This window comes from Rattus norvegicus, chromosome 3 (assembly GCF_036323735.1).
Source record: "Rattus norvegicus strain BN/NHsdMcwi chromosome 3, GRCr8, whole genome shotgun sequence".
NCBI lineage: Eukaryota > Metazoa > Chordata > Mammalia > Rodentia > Muridae > Rattus > Rattus norvegicus.
The window spans coordinates 100,118,852-100,135,545 of record NC_086021.1 but is presented as its reverse complement, the minus strand read 5'-3'; the positions used below and the strand labels follow the sequence as shown (position 1 = coordinate 100,135,545).

The following is a 16,694-nucleotide window of genomic DNA, read 5'->3' as shown; positions in this document are numbered from 1 at the left end:
GCTTCTCATAACAATATTATTCCCATATTTCCCTTACTTGAGTAGTTTCTGATCCAAGCCCCCAGTGTGTGGTTCCCTTATGAGAGCCCCAGGTGGTCCCAAAGGAGAGAAGCAGCTGCCAGCACCCTGGCTGCGCCTAGAGAAGGGCACCTACATGTCCTCCTTAGATTCAGTGTTGTTGCTTGGGTGGGATCTGCTTGCTGCTCTGAAATATGATCGTATATTGCTTCTATAGATAAGCACATAATAAAAATCTTCATGAAACAATAGGACAGAGCATACTGGCTGAGTTACTCAGAAGACTTGTAGGACTTATAGGACTTCTAGACTGGTCCAGTTAGAGAAGCTGGGCAAGTCACAGTTTGAAGGGACAGGAGGTGCAGCATGGGGATGAAGAGGTGGCCGTCATGGGATCTGGTTGGAGATCCAGGGAATGGCAGGAGTAGCAGTTAGAGGTGGCCTGAAGTAGAGCCAGCAGGACTTTGTAATGAATCCAGAAAGGAGAACAAAGGCTGCCTGGGTGTGGGCTACTAAGGTAGAGAAGCTTAAGGGATCTTTCTGGGCTAGGAATCGAGTTCTATTCTGGCCACTGTTAGAGTTGCTAACTTTTCCTGTAAACAGCGTCCTAGATGGACTATACCAGTGGTCAAACTGACGGAGCCCTTCTACCCAAGTCTTGCTGAACTGATTTTATTGGGCTTACAGGAGTGTGAGTGACCCCAAAAACCTGCATTGCAGAAAAGTCCCAACCCTGCACACTTGACCATTTACAAAAAGCAGTATTAAGGTGAAGTCCCTGTCAGCCAACCTTCTGTGTCCCATATGCAGCAGCACCTCCTGCCACCACAGGCAGCCCGGAAAGGATTGTATACAGCTGGGCGGGGCTTACAGGAGATAGGAAGTGGCTGGAATCTCAGGGGAAGAGCTGCTGACCTTCCCAGTCCTTCTCTCTATGAAGGAACTTCAACTTGAAGGCCTGATCTGGTAAGGGGCTGGTGCAGGCAACCACAGCTGTTCGGATCACAAAGTAGTGGCCATGTCTTGCTCAGAGTACAGTACTGCACAGCATGTTAGGAGAGAGACTTTTTGATCCAGGTGGGAGTAGCCCAAAAGATGTTGGGCATCTGAGCGGCTAGGATGATGTGAGATTCCCTAAAGAGAGTGAGGAAATAAGTGGGGCCTTTGAGGGTGCTGTCCTTTAGACTTCTGCTGAAGGTTGAGCCAGCAGAGGAGATAGGAGCATCATGGTGGGGCAAGCAGCAAAATCGTCCCTGCTTATTGAGCCTTTTATTATATCTGGGGTGGGAATTGGGGAAGTGGTGTATGCTTAGTTTAAAAAAAAAAAAAGACTTTCATTACATTTTAATGTATTCATTGTGGGTGTGGTGTGAGTGTGCCATGCTGCGCATGTGGAGGTCAGAAAAACCTGCAAGAGCCATGTCTCTCCTACCACATGAGTCTTCAGGATGAATGCAGGTCACCAGGCTTGGTGAAAGGCACCTTTAGTCACTGAGCCATCTTACGTGGTCCCATGTGTACTCATTAGTGTGGCTGTGTGCACGTGGGTGTGCAGGTGTAGTGTCCACAGTCAACATTGGTGTCTTCCCTTGATCCATTTCCACCTTAATTTTTTGAGAAAAGCTTTCTCACTGAGCCTGAAACTCAGTGATTTACCCAGCCCGGCTGGCCAAATGGCTACAGAGGTCTGCCTGTCACTGCCTCCTCTTCTGTGGCTAGAGGGGCCGCTGTGTTCCTGCCTTTTCCCTATATAGGTTTTAGGGATCTCAAGAACCCTCAAGATCCTGGTGTGTTCATGGCAGGTACTTAAGCAACTTAGCCACCCCTCAGCTCCCTCCTTGCTTCTAAAGGTCAAACTAAGTTACAGGGAACACATGGAAGAAAGTACCAGACATGCCTCTTGGATGTCTGTCTAGTGTACTGTCTTCTGTCCATCCAAAGTATCAACTCTGAGGACCCTTCCTAAATATAGAAATCAGTTGTTCCCAGAATGCTCCAGGGCATGGACTCATGAAGTGTTGATTCTCAGAATACACAGAGCTGCCACCCTGTCAGACCCCACTCACACTCTGAGTGTGATGTATTCATGGGAGTAGCTTCATTTTATTTATCCAACAGCTAAGTTTAATTTTCTAAATGTAAGTTATGCAAAGGAGGACAGGGCCGCCAGTTTCATGTCTAGCTAGCATAGGCACTACTCAGCAAGCCCTTCTTCTACATGACTTGAAACGGCCAAGCATGCACATGACATTCTAGAAGAAATCAAAATCCCTGTCTCTGAACACTGGTGGATCACTAGCGCCTGCCAGCAGAATCCTCAGAAGACTGTCCTGACCCCAGGAGTCTGCCAAGGCCAGTCTGGGGACCCCAGCGAGGGGTGGCTCACTGATGTGCTTCTCTCCTTAGGTCTGGCGGGAATTTCCTGACCGGCTGGTGGGCTACCCTGGCCGCCTGCATCTCTGGGACCACGAGATGAACAAGTGGAAGTATGAGTCTGAGTGGACCAATGAGGTATCCATGGTGCTCACGGGTGCAGCCTTCTATCACAAGGTAGGGTGTGGGCGCAGTGTGCATGGGTGCAGCCTTCTATCACAGGGTGAGGGTGTGGGCGCAGTGTGCATGGGTGCAGCCTTCTATCACAGGGTGAGGGTGTGGGCGCAGTGTGCATGGGTGCAGCCTTCTATCACAGGGTGAGGGTGTGGGCGCAGTGTGCATGGGTGCAGCCTTCTATCACAGGGTGAGGGTGTGGGCGCAGTGTGCATGGGTGCAGCCTTCTATCACAGGGTGAGGGTGTGGGCACAGTGTGCATGGGTGCAGCCTTCTATCACAGGGTGAGGGTGTGGGCACAGTGTGCATGGGTGCAGCCTTCTATCACAGGGTGAGGGTGTGGGCGCAGTGTGCATGGGTGCAGCCTTCTATCACAGGGTGAGGGTGTGGGCACAGTGTGCATGGGTGCAGCCTTCTATCACAGGGTGAGGGTGTGGGCGCAGTGTGCATGGGTGCAGCCTTCTATCACAGGGTGAGGGTGTGGGCACAGTGTGCATGGGTGCAGCCTTCTATCACAGGGTGAGGGTGTGGGCGCAGTGTGCATGGGTGCAGCCTTCTATCACAGGGTGAGGGTGTGGGCACAGTGTGCATGGGTGCAGCCTTCTATCACAGGGTGAGGGTGTGGGCGCAGTGTGCATGGGTGCAGCCTTCTATCACAGGGTGAGGGTGTGGGCACAGTGTGCATGGGTGCAGCCTTCTATCATAGGGTGAGGGTGTGGGCGCAGTGTGCATGGGTGCAGCCTTCTATCACAGGGTGAGGGTGTGGGCGCAGTGTGCATGGGTGCAGCCTTCTATCACAGGGTGAGGGTGTGGGCGCAGTGTGCATGGGTGCAGCCTTCTATCACAGGGTGAGGGTGTGGGCACAGTGTGCATGGGTGCAGCCTTCTATCACAGGGTGAGGGTGTGGGCGCAGTGTGCATGGGTGCAGCCTTCTATCACAGGGTGAGGGTGTGGGCGCAGTGTGCATGGGTGCAGCCTTCTATCACAGGGTGAAGGTGTGGGCGCAGTGTGCATGGGTGCAGCACCCGTTTAATTCACTTGTTTAATTTCTGGGGCCTTCACTGGGCTTAGGAAAAATGTGTTACCTAAAAGGCTTAGAAAAGCCATGTTGTATGGTACTCCTTGTCAATATGGAAGCACCAAAGGTCCCTATCAACAAGGTAAGGAAGAGCTGCTGACTGTGTCACTTGGAGCGTGGTTGTGAGATGCTTTTCTGGCCTTCTGTTTCCTCTGCACACACACACACACACACCTAGATGGTTGTACACATTCTCTTCTGCCTATTCGCTCATTATTAAAGTGCTTCCTCATACCATTCATCTTTATTCAAAAACAGTTACTTAGTAGCATAATTGGTTTAATGTTCCTTAAATTATATGTATGTATGTATATATACATATATATATATATGTATTTCTCTACCTTGGTTATTTAATTTTTGTTATTTCAGAGAATGCTAATATCCAATGCTTAAGTAGCAGTTTATATCCTTTTTATAACTATTGTGCTTGTGGCCATTATGATAGGTTCCTAAAGGCAAAATCACAACAGAGAGAGCAATTTCCGGGTTTTTTTTTTTTAGATTCCTATATTGTCAGTGCCAACAAGACACAAAATTGGCTGCCTTGCCTTCCTTTGCATAACAGTGCCCTTAGAAAATTAAACTTAGCTATTTTGATTAACAGAATGAATCTTACTATGTAAACGCTGACCAGTTTCTGATAAGGTGACAGTTGCCATGTGTGTTCTGAGACTCAGTACTTCATAGGTTTGACTTATTTAAGATTTTTCCTCTTTGAGGTCAAGGCCTCTACAGAGCTAGTTCCAGAACAGCCAGGGCTATATAGAAAAAAACAAAAACAAACAAACAAACAAACAAAAAAGCCCTATTCAAAAAATAACAAACAAACAAAACGGTGTACTTTTATTACTTTTAGCGATGTAGATATGGGGGAAGAGGGCATATGCATTTGAGTGCAGAGCCCAGGCATACTGGATCCCCTGAGCTGGATCACACAGGCCATTGTGAGTCACACAATGTGAATGCTGGGAACTGAACCCAGGTCCTCTGCAAAAGCAGTGGCTGCTCTTAACTCTCATCCCTTGACTGTTCTTTAGGGTAAGCTTGGGGCTGTGCTTTTGGTTTTAGAATATTCAGCCCAGCTCTGGCATTCTCCCTGGAAGCATAGGGATTCATTAAAAAGAATGACCCATGCATCGTCAGCAGTAGGGGAGCAAACGTGCGGAGCTCTGTAGTGCGGTTCCTGCAGTGTGGAGCCTGTCAGCTCCTTGCTGCTCTGTTGTGGGGTCAGGTATCACTGCTGCTCCCTCTTTTTTGAAATTCTAGGTCAAGAAATGGGTTTTGGTCTTAATAAAACAAACCAAATAGACTACTGCTTGTAACTTCGGGAGTTTATCTCAGTAGTGTAAGTACTTATTCAAGTGTCTGTTCACACATTTATTTTTGGAGGCAGGATCTAGCTAGGTCCCCAGGCTGGCTTTGAACTCACAATCTTCCTGGCTCAGGCTCCCAGGGCTGGAACTGGAGGAGCACACCACCACACAAGCTAATTATTTTTGACCCATTCATTTCTAGTTCACTTTGGGTAATTTCAAGTTTGCCTCGCTCTTGTCTGTGGCTGTTCTTGTTCACAAGCCTTCCTTCTCAGCTCAGGACGTGGCCCACAGAAAGCCCTGCTGGAGCATCCTTACTGTTTGGCTTGGCTCACACTTTACATTAATGGGAAGACAGTGGAAGTATTTATTTTACAATACACCTATGATCTATTATATGTAATATTCATAAACTGTCTGCCTTGTATTTATTTGCATGTTTTTACTTTAAAGGGGAATTCAGCACATGTGTGCAGTCCATCTGCTCTTGTCACTTACCCAAGAATCTCATTAAAGTAGATCTTAATGAAAAAAAGCACATTCCTATTGTTTAATACCCTTCCCCCTCTGTGTGTGTGTGTGTGTGTGTGTGTGTGTGTGTGTGTGTGTGTGTGCAACACATGTGTGCCTTAGTGCACAGCAGGCTTACCTGTGAACCATCTTACTGGCCCATTTTAAAGGCACTGGGCTCCTTAATTTTTTTTGCCCTCCCTACCAGTAAAGTCTTGTGTTTAATCTTGTCCCTATACCACTGAGTTGCCTTTTGTATGTTTCTTCATTTTTGTCTCATGCAACAGTATTTTAATTACCTGTATACCTACAAAATGCCTGGGGACATCAAGAACTGGGTAGATGCTCACATGAACTGTGAAGATATTGCCATGAATTTCCTAGTGGCCAATGTCACAGGGAAAGCTGTCATCAAGGTAAGAGCCCATGCCACCCTTACTTGGCTCTCTGGGACCCAGTGTTGTTCCCTGACCCAGAGAAGCTGTAGGAACTGTAAATGGGTGCTGACTCTGCACAGAGAATAGAATGGTTGTACAGTTGTCCTGATCCTTAGTTATAAAGATCCAAGTGTCATGATTTTGAAGTACCTTTGCCACAGCATACGAAAAGCTGAAAAAACAAAAAGTCTTTGGGCCTGAAAAGATACCATTTTTTATTCCTGAAACTCTGTGTTTGCTATAATCAAACCCCAAGTTACAGGTCAGTTGTAGAAGTCCACTCACATGGACAGAACCGTCTTTATCTCCTGGATTAGAAACCCATGTGAAATTGGGCAGTGAGAAATTGACTTTTGCAGCCAGGAAGGGTCACCATCTTCAAAGTTTAGACTGATAACATGGGTGACATCTTACTGACTCCCCCTCATGTCCCTGAGTGACTCAGAAGGCAAGGAACTGCAAGAAAAGTGGAAGATTATAAGATGTGAGGGCTGCCCTTCAGGGACCCCAGATGTTAAGCTTCTTTTTTCAACATGTGCTTAGCTGTGGCTACTTCCTGAGGATGTGAGTCTATGTGGATGGAGATATGAGTCCTGACCTGGTCAGTGTGCTCATCCTCCTGTCCTTCCCAGTTACCCCCATTTTGAGCAGCCTCTCCTGAGTTTGCTAGAACGATCGATCACCAAGAGTCTCAGGTTTGTGGATGGGGTTAAGAGGAGTTAGGGCAGAGGAGTCTCAGGGTGAGGGCTGGTTAGTTACCCCCACCCCCACCAAGGGAATTGGGAGTGAGCCGGCAACACCAGGAGAGGTGCTACTCCAGCCCTGGGCCTTAGCAAGAGAAGGCAAAAGGCTGCCTGTTGGAACTAAGGTTTGGCTGTAAGTTGTGGGAGGCTGTATTTCATCGCCCTCATGACTGCAAGAACAAATGGTGTTTATACAAGGACCTTGGCAGTGAGAAAACAGTCATTAAACAGGAATTAAGGAGCTTGTCATCACGACTTCTTCCCAGTTACAGAAGGCAAAAGCCCTCCAAGGGCTGTTATTGGGCCCTTGGGAGTTCTGTCCTTGGCTGAGGCAGCCCAGATTGAATGGAGGAAGGCTGAGGTGTGTGCGTGTGTGTGCATATGCGTATGCACGAACAAGCTGCCCCTGCTCACAGCACAGTGGCATCATGATATGGCTTTATAGTCCTGGCACTGACAGCAAGGTGTATCTCATTTTCCTCATCAGGTAACCCCAAGAAAGAAGTTCAAGTGTCCTGAGTGCACAGCCATCGACGGACTCTCACTAGACCAGACTCACATGGTAGAGAGGTGAGCATACCTTGGAGAGAAGCCCGCCCTAGCCTACATCCATGTTCCCTGCCTGAGCCTGTTTATGGGTCTATGTTGGAGATAGAAGGACAGCTGCTAGAAGCCAGCACCTCCTTTTGCACTGTGGGAATTGAGTTAGTTCAAACCCAGGTCACCCAGCGAATTAATTTGGGATGCTACTCACTCAATTTGTAATGGCTGGAAGGGTCTGAAAAATATAGCTGGCCTTAAGCTCTAGAAGCTGATCCTGTGTGTAGACAGAGTGGTCAACTGTCTGCAGTCACTTGAATGGAGTGAGCTGTCTCCAAGGCAACACAGGCTTGCTTCTCTGGGTAATAGCTCGGTGCTACAGTAATGCTTGATTAGAAAGAATTAAAGCCAACCCAGCAGAGACCAACTGCTTCCGCTGACCCCACTATGGCACCTGCCAAGGGCAGGATTGACAGCCAGGCTTAGAAGGTTGGAACAGCAGGGTGACTGAACCATCCTGTCAGTTCCTCTGCAATCACACTTGGTGAGGCATGTCACCTGGGCTAAGAATCCTAAGAACCATGTCATGCCTGTCTTTCTTCCAGACCCCTAGAATCTGTACTAGACCCTCACCGTCCCCAGCCTTCACAGCTCCTGAGTCTGCTCACTCTTTTAGATGCCCCTCTACCTTGGGGCCGAAAGCATGGTTGTCAAGGGACCCAAGTGTACTCCAAGAATGCGGCAGTAGCCTTTCCGAGGAGGCCTCCAGTGCAGGTCCCCACCAGTCAGCATGTGTATTTGCTGACAGTTCACTTCTGAAGTTCATAGCCACAAGAAAACACTCCAGACACTTTCCACTTGGTATTCGCTTCTGTGATATTTTCTTTCTAACTCCAAATAACCTCCTTAGCTCCCACATAGAGATATCTTACTCAGAGCTATGGCCTTTACCAACAGTTGATGTGAAATCATATATGAGTGTTCCCTGTAACTCTGTAAATGTTGTAAGGATGGCAGAGTTACTTATCTACCATAACTCATTGGGAAGAGGCTCCAGTTGTAATTCTATCAGAGTAGGCAAAATGCTTATTAAAACCTACCTTACTCCCTGTGTTGGAGAGAATTCACAGCATTAGGACAAGTGGTTGTCAGTGCAGTTAACATGGAGGTTACAGTACGGCAAAGGGAGAAAAGTTGACCTGCTGGCAGCCTTGGAGTTCATGCTGAGGTTAGCAACTCTTCTGTAGCATGAGAGCATAGCAGATTAAAGCTGTGTCAAGGGCAGGGGTAGAGCACTTAGGAAGATGTTACGTGCTCTGAGCAGGGAGCCATGGAGGCTGATTCAGAAGAGAACTGTGGAAACAGGCCTGTGTTGAATCAATACGTTCTGAGAGTTACAGTCACTTTGTACAACTTAGTGATTTATATTTACCAACAACGGCTTACACAGCAGCCATTATATGTATATAAAACCTAATCTGCGTCCCCCCAAGGGAAGTGCAGTTTATAATAAGGGGAGGCAAGACAGGATTGTTGTTACCAGGTGGGTTATTCAGAACAATTTTGTCAAAAGTGACAAATGTGAAGGGAGGCTTCAGAAATCACCAGGGGGTTGGACAGATGGCTTAGCAGTTAAGACCACTTTCTGCTCTTCCCCAGGACCCCAGTTCAATTCCCCACACCCAACTCCAGCTTCAGGGAATCTAGTAACCTCTGAGGTACCTGCACTCATATAGCACACAGACACACAGACACACAGACACACACACACACACACACACACACACACACACAGACACACACACACAGACACACACACAGAGACACACACACAGAGACACACACACAGACACACAAACACACACACAGACACACACAGACACACACACACAGGACCTCAATCCTCTGAGTAAGATAATCAAGTCGGTGGGAGGGGAACTGTTAGAGGCCAGGTCAACATGTTCAAGGTTGGTTTGGCAGCACAAAGAGATTCGCTCTGAACCGGGCTGCAAAGACTGAACTTCCAATTAAAGGGCTTTAGTTTTTCCTTCAGACTCTGAGAAGCCACCAAGGATTTGACTAGGGGACTAACTTACTCAAGGAATTGCTCTGAGATTAATTTTAAGTGGCTTATAAGAGAGAAAGATTACTGAAGAGACAAGTGGACTACCAATTTGAATCACAAATGAAAGTGCCCACCATTTTCCTAAGGAAGACAAGCCAGAGTTTTGTTGCCACATATGTAGGTGTGGGAAGGTAGTGACTGAAGTAACTTGGGTTTTGGAGTCAAGAAGAATGACAGGATCTTTCACTGCAGATAATACAAGAGGAGGGTGAGGAGTTGGTGAATGCTGTCTCCTGAACAGGGCAATGGATGCAGCAGGAGACTTAACCATGGGAGACCTCAGTGGGATGGGTGGCTGTGAGGGCTTGTCCTCTGTGCAGGGCAGCAGAAATGAAGACGGATGGAAGTTACCTGCCCAGACACAGCAGTCGACTTAGGAAAGTCAAAGAGAGCATAGAGGAAAGAAAGACAGGGTATGTAGAGCCCGAAACAAGAAAGCTGCAAGGGACATACACACAGGGACAGGTTCTGTGAACTTAATTATTTACTGGAGACCTAAAGCAGAGAGTAACTCAGCCAGCAGGTCACAGAACAAAGGGAGACAGACAGATTTCAAACGCATTGTCAACTGTGAGCAAAGCTCTGTAGGTAGAGGTCAGTCCCAGGTTAGGAAGTCAGGTACTTAGGCTGGAAGAAGGAAGATGGTTTGGGCCATCTGGAGCCCAGGAGCCAGTTCACAGAAGAGCCTTCCACGTGCTCTGCTCGGCATCGGCTCCCGCTGCACAGCGCACGGTCACCAGCCAGGGCCCTAGAAACTGCTTCACCATCCATTGACTTCATGTCGGGGCCTGGGGTTCGGTCTGCTTCTTCAGTCCAAGGCTTGGAGGACTACCCACTAAGTAGAAAAGTAGCTTTTACTCCTCCAAGTCTATTTCCAGGGGCTTCTAGATCCTAAAGGAGGAGACGTTTTAGCTGTTCTCTTTGACCAGAATCCTTGCCAAGGGTGCCATGGCACACAGTGTTGTTTTAAAGCAGTTTTATGTCCAGTCTTTCCCAGTTATGAGTCTGACCTAAGGAAGTTGGCTTGTTTTACCTGAACTTCAGCTTTTCCATTATATATCAAATTATGGTGTCCAGCCAAAAGCCTATAAACAGATATGGTCATCTTTGTACTAAGCACTGTGTTACATACTAGGGACTAAAGTAAATACATGCTTGAAAACCTGTGATCTGGGTTGGGCCCTGCAGTATCCTTTACACTCATTGCCCTGACAGTGTCTAAAAGGCTCTGTGTATGACAGGAAAATAAAGCCCATAATCCTCTCTTCCCTAGACACGTGCAGCAGGTAGACATAGACCTGGCAGTTTAGTGTGCAGCCCTTGGTTGGAAAAGAACACTAGGAGAGGAATTCTCGTGGGCTGGCTGGACATTTGACAGTGTGACTCTTGTGAGCCATCCACAGCCAGTCACACTCTCAGCCTACCTCAGTCTGCTTGTTTCCCAGCCAGATGCCCTGTGGGAGAAGAAAGTAGACAGCCAAGGGTCTTTACTGTCAAGAATGACCCAGTGTCGATTGCCCAGCACAGACTACAGGGAGGAAAGAGACAGTTGCCCAAGCAGCTGGGCAGTGACTGCAACCAGGCTGTCCTGAACCCCAGTGGCAGCTCGCCAGTTGGGCAACTGGCAGATCTGGTTACAGAGATGTCATCAATACTCCTCAAAGTGCTGTGAGTCACTCCCACCCAGCAAGAGCTGCAGTCCTTTTATGCAGACAGAGCTGCTGCACTGGCCTCGGGGAGGAAGAGTAATGAGCTGCTGCTGTGTGCAAACACCGCAGAGAGACTCAGGCTAGCCTGTGCTGCTTTGGCCTTGTGATTAAAGATCAGGAAGCTCCTTGGCATGGTCAGCTTATCCTCTTGTCTTTCATTCTCTTTAAACCCCTTTTATTCTCAAGGATTGTATGCTGCATTCAATGAAATATGATCAAATCTATCACCTCTTTCCCTCCAAATCCCTGCCCATTCCCCTCAACAGATTGCCCCCCCCCCCAAGTATAGGTCTTTTTTTATAACCCCTAAGTTCAGTTAGTGCTGCCCATGCCATGGGTGTGAGACTGTCCAGTGGACATAGGAAATCTACCAGTGCTTGCATCTTCAATAAAGAATGAGTCTTCCTACCCCACCCAGCAACTGTCCATTGCCAGCACCTCCCAGTAAAGGGTAGGGCCTGGAGTTCACATACCCCATCAATCCTGGGGGGTTGGCTGGTTTCCTCTTGATCAGGTCCTGTGCAAGGAACCCTACCTACTTGAGTTCATATTTGCAATAACTACGTCATGTGCAGAAGACAAGGCCCCACTGCTTGTCTGCCCATCCCTTGGCTCTTACACTCTGTCTGCCTCCCTGAGCCTTGCCAGAGGCAGGGGCTTGATACAGGTGCTCTGCTTAGACCTGAGCACTCAGCACTTTATTGACTTCTGCCCACGGCATAAAGAAGCTTCTCTGACCAAGGAAGAGAGCAGCCCAGGTTTTTAATAAGTGAAAATATTTAGAAGGTAGTTTGATAGCATGACCATTTATCAGAATAATAATCATTTTACACTGGCCAGGTTCTACCTAGGCTTTTGACCAGGATTGTATGAGGTACGAAGTTCCCTCCTATGAAGCAGGCCTCAAGTCCAGTTAGAGAGCCACAGGTTAGTTTACTCTATAACAGTCATGACACTATTGCACGAGTGGACATGTCTGACATTGGAGCCCACATAGCACTCCCAACACTACGAAAGCCAGTGGACAGGGAGACAGTGTCCCTGTCCGTTTGAGATTAACTTTTCTGTCCTACATCCACAGTGAATAGTGCCTTCAGCAATAAGGTCTTACCATGTGGTTTTATGGTGGGTCATCAAGGGCAGTGGCCTGTGTTGTTAGAGAGACCTTACTGACTGTTAACTTATAGGAAGACATCCCATACCTTGTGTGGCAGTTTTCACTGAATGACCCATATCTTCTGGGAGTAATATTGTCCATCCTGGGATGGTAATTCCATAGAATGCACGTAAAATGAAAGAAGTGGGGGGAAACTGGGGATTAAAGGGTTAAAGCAAGGATGAGAGAGGAGAGAAGGGGGTAGTGGGGAATTCAGCCAAAACTAAGGATGTATGAAAGCCTTAGGGGAGCCCATTAGTTAGTAAGGTAATTTCAAAAACTTTCTTTTAGAGAGAGAGAAAGATGTCACCCTTCCTCTAGCCTCCCTGAGGCATTCCCCATGCCAGCCTCTGAGACCCAGCTGCCCAGAATTGAGGAGAGCAGAATGCTGGCCTGAATTTGAATCCTGGTTCCACTACTTGCTAGCCCATCATTCTCCAGCAACTTAGTTAACCTCTCAGAATCTTATTTTCCTCACCTAAGACATGAGGCTAATATAAACTCAGGCCTTGGGCAAGAGAGTCAAAATGGGACTGGAGTGCTTTAAGAAATCAGTAAGATGTAAGGTAAATTATCTGGCACAGAGCAGAGGTTCTGGAGTTGTGGCCTTTTACCCCTCCTATTGGGCCATACAGGTTAATAAGTAAATTTGGGTCTTGTCACTCAGTCTTTAGTCTCAAGAGCTAGAACCTTGGGTTTGGCTGTGGCCCATTTAATGTTATTTTATTTTACTTTTAGCTTTTGCACATTAACCTCTTAGTGTCTCAGCCTCGCCATTAGAGTTTGGGACAGAGGAGGCACCTGAGCCCTGGGGCTGTCCCTCGCTCTGAGTGAAGGCTGTAATGAACATTACCTCTTGGTGGTGTTGGTGATCTGTTGACACTGGTGGCCATAAGTCCATGATTCCATGGCATAAGCTTTTCAGAAGTGTAAGAAAGCAGGGAAGAGCTGATGACCCCAACAAAGGCCACCTTCCCAAGCCCAGAGCTCCTCTCTGTTTACATACTGTGGAAGCAGCTTATGGCACCTCCAGAAAGAGGTGGTGGTGAGTGTCCTGTGAGCTCCTGCCCTGTGACCGTGCTCTCTTCAGCCTTTCCTGCCATCACTCTCAGGGCCAGCTGCCTAAGCCAGCACTGACCCTCTGAAATCCATCCCTCTGGGCCCCAGCTTCAAAAGAGCTTTCCCAGGCTGCTTCCCCCTCTACACTCTGTTGGCCTGACTGATCCTCTCCTCAGCTTTGAGGGCCTGGGGAGAGCAGAGGAAGACCTGCTTTGCTGTGTCCAGCTCTTGTCACCAAATTGCTCTTGGTCCTGGTTCTAGTGTGGGAGTGATAAAAATCACACCAGTTATACAGGAAACCTTCTGAGAGCTTGGGCTGTAAGAAAGGCATGCTTTCGGCTGGGTATTTACAGGCCGTCCGTGAGTGCTGGGGAGCTAGGTACTCATTGCTTGAACTCCATCCATGAGTACTGGGGAGCTAGGTGCTTATTGCTTGAAATTCTGAGTCACCAATCCCTTTGTTCCTTTGCCTTACATGGATGAGACCCTTTCTCCCACCTCCTCAACTTTACAAGCTCTTTCCTTTTCATCACCCTCCTTCCCTATAGCTGGCAGACATGGGGTTAAGGATTGTTGGAGCTAATCCACCTGGGTTTGAGGCCTGCAGTGTTGGAAAAATGACTGGAATTTGAGGGGGATGGGCAGATGTCTTGACCCGCCAGCCTGCAGACAGCATCCCCTATTCACTTTCTCCCTCTGACCCACCAGGAGCCTGGGGTCACCTTGCTTTCCATCACAGCCCTTTGCAGAGCCCAGGATGGGCCGGACACCCTTCCAGCACCTTCGGTCTCTTGTGGACAGTGGCTCCCTTGAGCTTTGCTGTCTCTACTGCTAACTGCTTCCATTCTGCTCATCCCAGTCTGGTTCACCCCACAGGTCTGAGTGCATCAATAAGTTTGCTTCCGTCTTCGGAACGATGCCCCTCAAGGTGGTGGAGCACCGAGCAGACCCTGTACTCTACAAAGATGACTTCCCTGAGAAACTGAAGAGTTTCCCCAACATCGGCAGCTTGTGAGCTCACCGGTTCCCAGGGCTGTGGAGGAGCCCTACAACATTCACGGTGGGGGTGAGGAGGCCAGCCTGGCTCAGACTTCCCCAAACACACTGGAGCCTCTTGAGCTATGAGCCCTGCTTTGTCCTCTCATCTCCGTGGACTCTGAAAATGCCAAAGGAAGGGAGCCTCAGGGACAAGCTGCAGCTTGGAGCCCAGCCTATCGCTCTTGGGTTGCCAACCCAGCTCACCATCTCACTGACCCTGCAGCTGCCTCAGAGGGTCAGCTGTCCAGCTCCAGATCCCAGGAGTCACAGCAGAGGCATGCGATTGTTTCACATCTGCAGACTCTGGGGAAATGGCAAACCTCAAACGTGCTACAGATCCCAGTACCTCTGAGGGTTAGAACTGTGCTTGGGACCCGAGTCATGAGCCCAAGTACACAGCAGAGCACACGCTGCCAAGATGTGTCCTGACAGTCCCTGAACAAGTCTTTGTTTTGGCTTTTTGATATGGTTAAAATTATTTTTTACTCCTTTTTCTTCTGTCTAGAATGCTGGTTCTTGGTTATCCAAGGACCCTTCCTTGGTTTGTGCATATAACCCTACCCTCTGTGCTAGCAACCATCCAGAAAGATGAGGCCAGGAGGACCCAGCTCCATTTGCATCAAGAAGGACCCAGGAGCCTCATGAGAGTGATGAGTCCAGCAGTGGTGTCCTTCTCCCTCAGCCTGGGCATTTCATAGGTGTGCTCTGGGAAGTAGGGGCCTCTGATTGCCCTCCTGGAGTCACTCTAGCTCCTACCATGTTTAAGAACTGAGGGCATTGAATTGGGATCCCCTGCCCCACCCAAGGGGGTGCCCAGGATCCCTTATTCTTTTGCCATAGCTGTAGCAGTGACCAGGGTTCTGGCTAATGTTAAATACTGCGGCAGTAACCATGTCTCAGCAGTTGCCAGTGTATTTAAATCATTACATTTCAGCATTTCCTAATGCTGCACATGTGTGAATTATACCTCTTTAAGCCCAGTTGATGAACAAATCTACTCTGGCAAATGTTAAATGTTAGAGATTTGAAACAGATTTATCTGGGTCTAATATTAAGATTAGCCACAGTTTGGGCTTTAGCCATAACATATGTCCCCAGAATACAAAATACATAACAATTTGCTTAGAGTATGGATATAATTACAGAAACCTAGTTGTATGCCAGTCATCGCTGCTCACACACCACCCATTGTTCTGTGGAGCGGCGTGGTGAACGCTGACTTACACAGTGGTCCTGAGTCACTCCAGAGCTAGCAAGATAAAAACATTTACCACACCAGCCTGATAGCCTGAGTTCCATCTCCAGAACCCAGACACAGTGGAGGGAGGAGAGGAAACCCACCCCAGAGGTTTCCTCTGATCTTCACAGCATAGCACACCATGGCATTTGTGTGCATGCACACACGCATGCGCAGTGTGCTACACCATCTCACTGGACCTACAACTGCCTTAGAGGAGTCAGCTGTCCAGTTTAGATCCCACTTGGCACACCAAGTACTGTCCTTTGCTGACCACCGTAAGCACCTGCAGTTGAAGGACCAAGGCACAGCTGGAGTGTTTGCATCAGCAGCATGTGCCCTCGCCCCTCCCTCGGTACTCCGGACTTCACCCTCTGTTAGCATCAAATCCTTTAGATTTCTACCTCCAATTGTGCTGCTTCAGAAACTTTCCTCTGGCCTCTCCATTGTTGGTGATGCATGAGGGGACTACCTGATTTACTTTGCGCGCGTGTATGTGTGTGTGTGTGTGTGTGTGTGTGTGTGTGTGTGTGTGTGTGTCTATGTCTACATTTTAAGGGGTCACCAGCCTGTCTCCAGGATGAGGGATATGGAATGGAGAGAGCAGGGAGACACATGGAAATCCCTGAAGAGAGCCAGGGACTGTACTCATGGTGAGCTTAAGTGACATCACCCTCAGCCTGGCTATTTCAGGGAAAGACTCATAAAAGTTGTCTCCTGACCACACACGCACCAAGGCACACATTCGCCTGAACCATCTCACACAGACCCACATGCATTTTTTTCTAATTGAGGAGGCTAAGGACTTGGAAAAGTGCAGCAGAAGCACGCAGAGCCTAGTTCATCCACAAAACCCTTGTAGAAAGACCAGGAATGGCAGTACACACTTGAAATCCCTTTGCTCTGGAGGTGGAGACAGGAGAATCTGTCTGGCCAGTCATCCAAGCCAAATCACATTCCAGATGAAAACTCTAGGCCATGACTCAAAAGACAAGGAGAGTGAGGGCACCACCAGAGGCTGACCTACGGACTCCATGTGCACATGTGACCTGCGTGTTCATATCAGAGCACGTACACAAAAAAGTACAGCACAGAAATACTTTAAAGAAAAAGAGAACTTTGGTTTTGAAGAGGAACTGTAATCTGAGATGTTGGAAGCCCCCAGGATCATACGACTCTCC

General features: G+C 48.2%; 1 protein-coding gene across 2 annotated transcripts in view; it reads left to right on the top strand.

Moving 5' to 3' along the window:
• Ext2 (exostosin glycosyltransferase 2) overlaps positions 1 to 14,770 on the top strand; it is a 132,649-nt gene extending 117,879 nt beyond the window's left edge. Inside the window, exons 11-14 of one of the 2 annotated variants that reach the window (NM_001399506.1) lie at positions 2,425 to 2,568; positions 5,757 to 5,885; positions 7,137 to 7,219; positions 14,115 to 14,770. In NM_001399506.1, the coding sequence (NP_001386435.1) occupies positions 2,425 to 2,568; positions 5,757 to 5,885; positions 7,137 to 7,219; positions 14,115 to 14,253 (495 nt within the window). In that variant the 3' untranslated portion in view covers positions 14,254 to 14,770. The remainder of the gene's footprint in view (positions 1 to 2,424; positions 2,569 to 5,756; positions 5,886 to 7,136; positions 7,220 to 14,114) is intronic. The other variant, NM_001107751.2, reaches the window with a different exon arrangement.
• Positions 14,771 to 16,694: the final 1,924 nt, after the last annotated feature.